General features: G+C 43.7%; 1 protein-coding gene and 1 pseudogene across 1 annotated transcript; both read left to right on the forward strand.

Annotated features, from left to right (window-relative positions):
- The first annotated feature begins 5,285 nt into the window (after positions 1 to 5,285).
- On the forward strand, positions 5,286 to 8,669 carry LOC123121407 (RING-H2 finger protein ATL48). The gene is made up of 2 exons (XM_044541367.1): positions 5,286 to 5,545; positions 8,285 to 8,669. The coding sequence occupies exons 1-2, from the start codon at positions 5,428 to 5,430 to the stop codon at positions 8,470 to 8,472; spliced, it is 306 nt and encodes a 101-aa protein (XP_044397302.1). The 5' UTR covers positions 5,286 to 5,427; the 3' UTR covers positions 8,473 to 8,669.
- Positions 8,670 to 8,721: 52 nt separating this feature from the next.
- LOC123126904 (uncharacterized) lies at positions 8,722 to 8,804 on the forward strand (annotated as a pseudogene).
- Positions 8,805 to 9,234: the final 430 nt, after the last annotated feature.

The following is a 9,234-nucleotide window of genomic DNA, read 5'->3' on the forward strand; positions in this document are numbered from 1 at the left end:
ATCTCGGGAAAGTAACATATCCTCGGACAAAGGGAATTGCATACGGGATTAACTGAATCCTCGACATCGTGGTTCAACCGATGAAGATCTTCATGGAATATGTAGGAACCAATATGGGCACCCAGGTCTCGCTATGAGTTATTGACTGGAGAGGTGTACCGGTCATGTCTGCATGGTTCTCGAACCCGCAGGGTCGCACGCTTAACGTTCGTTGACGCTAGAGTGGTATTGGGATATTTTTATTGGTGATCGAATGTTGTTCGGAGTCCCAGATGAGACCCTAGGCATCACGAGGAGTTCCGGGGTAAAGATTTATATATGGAAAGTTGTTGTCGAGGTTTCGGGAAAAGTCGGGTTTTTTCGATATTGTACCGGGAAGTCACCGGAAGATTCCAGAGGGTTCCGGAGGGGTCCGAAAGTCCACGGAAGGATTCGACTAGCCCCTAGGGCGTGCATGGGATGTAGGGGGTGCGCCCTGGCCTTATTGGGCCAGGGGCACCAGTCCTGGCTTTCGGTCTACAAGGGTATGTAGACACACTCCCCTCTCGTTGCTTTGCATCTCCTAGATTAGATCTTGGGTGTTCGTAGGAATTTTTTTTATTTTCATGATTCGTTCCCCCATCAGTTTCATTTGTTTATTTGGAATATCTGCTTCATTTGGACCACATGTTGTGTCTGAATTTGTCTTTTTATATTGAGTTTGAAATTTTATTGAAATGTTTGCATCATATAAATATCAAGGTTTTAACTTTATGGAAAAGTAGTTGAAATGGGGTTTGTGTTTGCCAAAGGATAAGAAATAGCAAAGGAAAACTTTGGGGGAATTAAGTGTTGGGATGGGTTTTATGACACCCTCCCAAATCCAGAATTTTTTGACAATTAAATTTTGGAATGGGTTTTTGGGAATGGACTAGTGTTGACATTAGGAGCAAATTTCTTTTGTTTTTGAGGTCATGAACTAAAATTGGATCTTGCTCAACCTTTGAGGAAAAAAATATTTATGAGATGAGATGATCCACAACTTATAGTTATCATTTAAAATAACCTAAATGATAACACCCACGCGCGTGGCACTTATCAACATGGCGCAAATGCAGTCGATGCCGTTCGATTCATTTGCATGAATATTGCGGCAATTGTCATCTGGGTCAAGAGCCACGTAAGCACCGAGCGTCGTGTGGGTGTTATCATTTAGTGCCACACGTGTGGGCGCTCCTCACCCGAACGGACACACGATGCTCGCCCGAACGTGTGGGTGAAACTGCTCTTCGCCCGCACGACGCTCGCATGGTGATAGATGGCAAGTATAGTTGTGCATATGTGGCAACTAGTTAATCATACACAACAACTATGGTTAACCATACATGGCAACTATGGTTTTACCACACGTGGCAACTCTAATTAGTTACACATAGCAACTATATTTAATGATACATGGCAATTAAAGGTAATCATGCATGGCAATTACAGTAATTAGATATGGCAACTACAGTTAATTACACATGGCAACTAAAGTTAATTACACACGCGTTCGCGCTCACTGGGTGGGGATGAGCAGTTGCCACACATGATCGTGTGGACCGTCGTAGCTGCGCCCGAACGTGTGGGTAGTTTTAATGTTTGCCCACACAGGATCGTGTGGGCTGGCTCCTGGGTACGACCGAACGAGTCGTGTGGTCTGGTGTTCATTGTGCCACACGTGTGGTGAATATCGACATCCTAAAATAATAGGGTTGCCTATTAGTATGTTGGTCTAAATTTTGTTTAATATCAATTATACTTTAACTTTTGAATTTTCTCATCAACTTTCAATCATTTGCACTTTCAGGTAACATGTTTACAAGTCGCACGCCTTTAAAGATGCAAATCTTATCTTTCTTTCTTTTTTGACGATGATATGAATTTTAAGCCTCGTTGTTCGCAGGAATTGCAAGAAAGAAAGAAGCGCGTGATTCAAGTGGCGTGTCCACTTGATCCTATAGATTAGAACACTACATGAATTTGGATCAAAGGATGTTTGACAACACAAACGAAACAACATAATTCTCCCAAGAGGATTGAAATTTTCTTTCAAATTAGATTGTAGATAAAATCGGAGCCAATGCTGACGGAGGAGGATAATGCTAAATTGTGTGCGGCCTTTTCTGATAAGGAGATAGCGGACTCAATGTTCCAAATTGGGCCACTTAAGGCGTCGGGGCCAGATGGCTTCCCAGCGAGGTTTTTTCAGCGGAATTGGAGCACTGTCAGAGACGACGTGATTGCAGCGGTTAAGGACCTTTTTGTCACTGGAATTATGCCGGAAGGGGTAAACTCTACATCCATTGTTCTGATTCCTAAAAATTCTAACCCTGCAAAGATTTCTGACTATAGGCCCATTAGTCTCTGTAATGTAATTTATAAGGTGATTTCGAAGTGCTTGGTGAATCGTCTTAGGCCACTCCTAGACACTCTGGTTTCTCCGGAACAAAGTGCCTTTATGCCAGGCAGGATGATCACAGATAATGCTCTTGTGGCCTTCGAATGTTTACATTACATCAAACAGGAGAAGGATCCTACGAAGAGTTTTTGTGCATACAAGCTGGACTTATCAAAAGCTTATGACAGAGTGTATTGGGTTTTCTTGGAGCAGGTGATGCAAAAGCGGGGTTTCACTCAGCGATGGATTGACTGTATTATGACTTGTGTCACATCGGTGAGATATCGTGTTAAATTAAACGGGACCCTCTTGGATTCATCTGCACCATCGCGTGGGCTTCGGCAAGGCGACCCTCTATCTCCATTCCTATTTTTGTTTATTGCGGATGGGTTATCAGCGATCTTAAAGAGTAAGGTTTCAGCTGGTAGTATAACACCAGTGAGAGTTTGCAGAAGAGCTTCGGGTATATCATCACATCTGTTATTTGCTGATGATACCTTGCTGTTCTTTGAGGCTACTAGTGAACAAGCAGAGAATGTTAAGGCAGCTTTGCTCATGTATGAGAGTGCTACGGGGCAAAGTTTGAACTTCAACAAATGCTCAATATTTTTTGGTGTTGCATGTCCAGGGGCGATACAAGAGCAAGTGCGAGATGTTCTGGGTGTTACTTCGACGGTGTTTGAAGAAAAATATTTGGGCCTCCCAACCCCCGAGGGACGCATGTTCAAGGGGAAATTTCAGAATATTCAAACTAGTCTAACCAAGCGACTGATCCAATGGGGTGACGGCCTATTGGTGCAACCAGGAAGAGAGGTCTTGATTAAAGCAGTAGCTTAAGCATTGCCAACATACATCATGGGGGTTTTCAAGCTACCTTTCTCTGTGTGTGATGATTTGACACGAATGGTAAGGAACTTCTATTGGGATTCTAGTAAAGGAAAGAGGAAAGTACATTGGAGAGGCTGGGATCACCTGCTACAGCTAAAGAACAAAGGGGGTGCTGGTTTCCGGGACTTCCGGATGTTCAATCAAGCATTGCTAGCCCGGCAGGCGTGGCGTTTGTTGACGAAACCTGAAAGCTTGTGCGCGCAAGTTCTGAAGGCGAGATATTACCCCAGTGGCAATTTGGAGGACACAGTATTCTTAGGCAATGCTTCTTCTTCATGGCTTGCGATATCTCATGGTCTTGATCTTTTGAAGAAAGGTTTGATATGGAGAGTTGGGAATGGGCGCAATATTAGGGTGTGGAGAGATAACTGGATCCCGAGACCATTCTCTTACAAACCAGTATCGCAACGGGGTCGGTGTCGTATTCGGTTTGTGGCTGGACTACTAAATGATAACGGATCTTGGAACTTGGAGGTACTGCAACGATTCTTTGTACCAGCGAATGTGAAGGAAATATTGAAAATCAGAGCATCCCCTAGGCTTGGGGACGACGTTATTGCATGGGGTCCAGAGAAGCTTGGCAGGTTTACGGTTAAGTCGGCGTATAATCTAGCGTTTGAGGAGGCTAACAGGGCCACTGTTGTGGCGTCTAGTTCGTCGCCGGACGGTAATCGTTCGTGCTGGCAATATATATGGAAGTGCAACGTCCCCCCTACAGTACGTAACTTTGCATGGAGATTGTCAGTTGATTCACTACCCACTTGGAAGAATAAACACATGATTGGTTTGGAGTTGAGTAGTGCATGTCCTCTCTGTGGCATGGAGGAGGAAGATAATTTCCATCCTTTTATTAGGTGTCAGTTTGGTCAGGACTTATATGAGCAGATGTCCACCATATGGCAGATTCCCGAGCTGTTATCATTTCAAAACTCGGGGAAGGAGTGGCTCCTCAATGCGCTTGCCCAACTGAGTGATACTCAGCGATGCATGATTTTGCTAATCTTTTGGAGATGCTGGTACATACGCAATGAGGTAACACATGCCAAACCGGCCCCTCCCATGTCTGTGTCGGTGTGTTTCCTCCAAAGGTACCTGGATGAATTGATTGGGATCCAGGTTGGTGACTGTTGGGATCCAGCAAAAGGGGAAGCAAGCATAAACTATGGTAGTGCAGAGCAGCATGTGAAGCATCCGGTACAAGATACACCGTGGAAGCCTCCCAAGCGGGGCTGGGTCAAACTAAACACATATGGTTCCTTTGCTGAATCAGATGGAGCGGGAGCCGGGATGATCCTGCGGGATAGCGCTGGGGCGATCATTTTCTCATCATGCAGAACCTTGTTTTCTTGTAGAGATGCATTGGAAGCAGAGCTATGTGCATGCATTGAAGGATTGTCCTTTGCAATTCAGCGGTCGGACCTACCAATTGAAGTTGAGATGGATTCGAGCAATGTTGTGTCAATGATTTCTTGTGAGGAGATGGACCGCTCAGTTTACGCCCCTTTGGTGGGTGAGATCAAGCACCTGTTGAGTATTAGAAAGTTTTGTATTACTCATGTACCTCGTAGTCAAAATAAAGCTAGTGATAAACTTGCTAGTTTCGCTAGAACTGAGGGCCCAACTATTACTTGGGTTGGATCGGGCCCGGAGGAAGTGTTGAGAATTGTTCATGATGATTGTAAGAACTTGATCATTGAGTAATACAATTCTTTTCCCGCAAAAAAAATCCTAAGGAAAATTTTCAAAGGGAATCATGCGAAACAAATGACCAACTTAGGAAAAATGACCAAGAATCCAATCTAAAAAAAAAGGAGCCCCACGGTTGAGTTTTTCTAGAGCTGAGATAAACGAGAATTAGCCAAAACTGAAAAGAAAAGAGAAAGGTCAAATCCCTCCGGGCTCCACCAGCTCGGTTGGCACGTCTGACACCACATACACGTTTCCCTTTCCCCGACTAACCCCAATGAACCCGCACCCTCGGATCCCAATCGGACGGCCCTACAACCGCCCCTGACCATCCAAAGAGCGGCGGAACCCACCGGCGGCCTCCTCCTCCTCCCTGCAAAACCGCTGTTCGGAAAAGCGTCCCCCCTCCCCCCTTTTCCTCCCAGGCGACGCGAATGGAGAAGGGCTCCGGCGCCGCCGCAGGAAGCAGCGCGCGGCCACCGCCGATGCCGCAGCTGGACGAGTTCCCGTTCGAGGGGAAGAAGCCCGTCAAGAACCCCTTCGTCCCCATCGGTACGCCCCGCGCGCGTCCCTCGCTATGTTATAGAGTGGCAGGATCGTGGATCGATCGATCGCCTCGTCGTAGGTTCGGCAGGGTCACTTTCTGGGTGCGGAGTCACGGGCCAGATTTCGAGTTCCTGTTTTACGATGTTAGGACAGTGATTGTTGGGATCTTTGCGCGTGGATGGATAGTGACGAATCTATGGCTGGTGTTATCAAAGATCGTGCGTGCTATTTTAGTGGTACTGGGGTCAAGAAGAATCTAGTTTGGGGTTCATAAAAAAATAGCTGTGAAGAAGAGTTAAATGGTGCCATGTCGTGTAAGACTGAATGATGACTGTCTTGCTAAACTGCGCTGGTAATATACAGGACTTCTGTAAATCATGATATCTGGTCAGTTTTTTGTTATTAACTGTGAACTGCTCTATGAAACTGTGAAGAGATGGTGAAAATAGAAACTAGTTGGGATGATACTCTCAACATCCTGCTTCAGTAGCTATCTGTCGAAACCTTTATTTTCGTGACCCGTTGGAGCTTTGGATTTCATTAACATGAGGGCAATATCCCGTGATGTTTAAGAGTTTGACTTGAATTCGTGGGCAATTATCACATTTCCCATTCCATGGGCAACACACACACTTCAGATTTATGGTGGATTAGATATAGACTAGAGTATTAGAGTAACTTCGGTATTGGTGTAGCAGATTAACTTAAAAATAACAATTTGTTCTTGGTGGCTGTCTATGAATCACCGACTGCTAATGGGAGTGTTGTATATGTACAGAGTAGGATAATCATAGTTTGTCATTCTAGATGTGCATTGTGTGTATCAGCTGCTTTGTGTTGTATATTTTTTTTAGAACACGACACTTATATAGATTAAGTCGCAGCATTACAATCGTTTTTGGTCAGCTCCAACACGCAGGGAGGAACTGAATCAACCAACACACCAGAACTGCATTCTCTAGTACAGAACTTTGTGGTCGAATGTGCTAGCATATTGCTGTGCACGGCTCATGGGTAGTTTACCCTTATCTCAGTGAGGCAGTAGTCTAGATATGCTGAGCCCAGAGAGTTCAGCTCAGCTGAACTAGCTCACTTCAGATGTGCGTCAAGAATGCTGAGAAATCAGCACAGCACATGTCCAAGAGACTCATGACCTTGATTTTTGGACGGTTCATATGTTTGTGATCTTTTAAAGTTGGCTTCTCAAGTTCCTCTTTTTTCTGAGCCAGGGGAGAAGCAACTTGGCTTCTACATTTAATGTTCTTAATATGTGCAGCTGTGGAAGTATATCGTCACTTACTACTGTTGCTAGGGTGTATCAAAAAAGAGGCAATGGTGTGACCATTGAACTATTTGGTGGAAATGAAATGAGATAGGTGGGATAGTCAAGGAAAATCAAGCTCACTGTGCCAAAGATAGACTATGTGAACTTCAGTCAATGTAGGACAGATGCAGTTGATATGCTGTGCTTATGGAATAAAGAATAGATGTTTAAGGGGTATCATGCATTAGAAAGGAGGATATGCATTACCCTGTGAATCAACACTCCTCTTAAGCATCATATCCTGCATTCACTTTGAAGCTGAGATGCCCTTATAAATTTAACAAAGCCTAACTGCCTGACAGTCATAAGGATTACTTTGGCTTATATATGAAGCTTGAAGCTTCTTCAAGGGGTTGTTAATTATAGAATAATAATTATATGTCAGCTGCATTGTTGTAAATGATTAGCAGCAAGCCGTAATATCTTCCAAAACACTTCTGATCTTCTCATATCTTGCTTTGCTCAAATCTAATTCAAAATTTCAAAATCTTATGTGAAGCTGCATATTCTGGATCCTGCAATCATGTTTATTGTTTGCATGTACATGCTGAGTGCATAATGGTGTCGATTTTCCGATTGAACATTAAGTATAACATTGCTTTATGTTTGCCCTTTGATGTGTGCTACTTATGCCAAAGCAAATGGAAACTTGGGTGGGGATAGACTACTAGGGGTGCTAATGTATCTTATGCATTAGAAAGGAGGATGTGCATTACCCTGTAAATCACACTCCTTAAGCATCATCTCAGTCATTCACTTTGAAGCTGAGATGTCCTTATAAATTTAACGAGCCTAACTGCCTGACAGTCTAAGGATTACTTTGGCTTATATGTGAAGCTTGAAGCTTCTTCAAGGGGTTGTTAATTATATACAAGTGGCTGTTTTTGTTTTGGGTGATTTACCCGGGCACCGTTAAGTTATAAAGCTTTACTTTACCTCAAAATTATAGAGTAGTAATTATATGTCAGCTAGGTGTAACTGTATTGTTGTAAATGATTAGTAGCAAGTCCTAATAGCTTCCGAAACACTTCTGATCTTTTCATGTCTTGCTTTGTTCAAATCTAATTCAAAATTTCAAAAACTCATGTGAAGCTGCATATTCTGGATCCTGCAATCATGTTTATTGTTTGTCTGTATGTGCTGAGTGCATAGTGTTGATTTTTTTTATTGAACATTAAGTAATAAGTACTGCCTCTGTTTCTAAATGTAAGACGTTTTGGCAGTTTAAATTGAAGTGCCAAATCGTCTTATATGTAGGAACAGAGGGAGTATAACATTGTTTTTGCCCTTTGATGTGTGCTACTTATGCCAAAGCAAATGGAAACTTGGGTGGGGATAGACTACTAGGGGTGTTGATGCATCTATGGATAGTCTCACATTGTTTTTGTTCTTCGATGTGTGACCCTGCCTTTTTATTTCAGGTGCATTGGTCACTGCGGGTGTCCTGACAGCTGGCCTGGTCAGCTTCCGGTACGGGAATTCTCGGCTGGGTCAGAAGCTGATGAGGGCCCGTGTGGTTGCTCAAGGCGTTACGGTTGCTCTGATGGTCGGCAGCGCGTACTACTATGGTGACCAAATCAAGCTGTTCAAGAAAGGGTCTAGCCCATGAACTTGACTGGATAGTGGTTGTGGAGTACGGAATGGCATATCTTATGTACTTAAGTTTCACCTGGGGCTCTGCTGTTCGATCGCCTCCCGGTCCTGGGGATTAACTATTGTCATTCACGCTTGGCATGTGGTTTCTAACTAGAAGTAATTTTGGCTCAATCTCCAGGCTTAAGAATAAATATTTTTCTTCGTTGACTCCGCCCCAGTTGTGTGTTACTTGTTGTGTTCTGCAGTCAGGCGTTTTTCTCTTGATCCTCAGGGGACATCTGATAAAACTGGAATGATATAAGATTAGCATGTCCCCTATGCAAGGATGACACGCACAAATATTTTCCTCATGCACCGCAGCTGAACACGATGGGATGACATTGCTGTGTTCTTTCTGTTCACCATGGTGGTGTGCAACGGAAATTGTCACTAGATTTGCCATCGGTGGGAATTCCTTTGGTGCACCCAGCCCTTAGGAATGAGCTGATGAGTAAATTGGAGATAATGATGAACAATGCATTGGTATCAGTTATATCAGCAAAATGGAAGAAATGCATTCACCGTTAAACAGGAATTAAAATACAGACAGTCCTTCAGTCGCGCTTCGTCATCCAAATGGTACACCCACCTCAACTTAAAAAGGTGCAGACCACATCTACGCTTCATCTACTTTTGCTAAGTTTTTCAGTGCGGAGCAAGGGTGTAGGTTACGGTAACAATGAGCATAACAAATATCCAACTATACAACACTTCATTTGAAGAAATAGGTTTTTGC

The sequence above is a fragment of the Triticum aestivum genome, chromosome 5D (assembly GCF_018294505.1).
Source record: "Triticum aestivum cultivar Chinese Spring chromosome 5D, IWGSC CS RefSeq v2.1, whole genome shotgun sequence".
Classification (NCBI taxonomy): Eukaryota; Viridiplantae; Streptophyta; class Magnoliopsida; order Poales; family Poaceae; genus Triticum; species Triticum aestivum.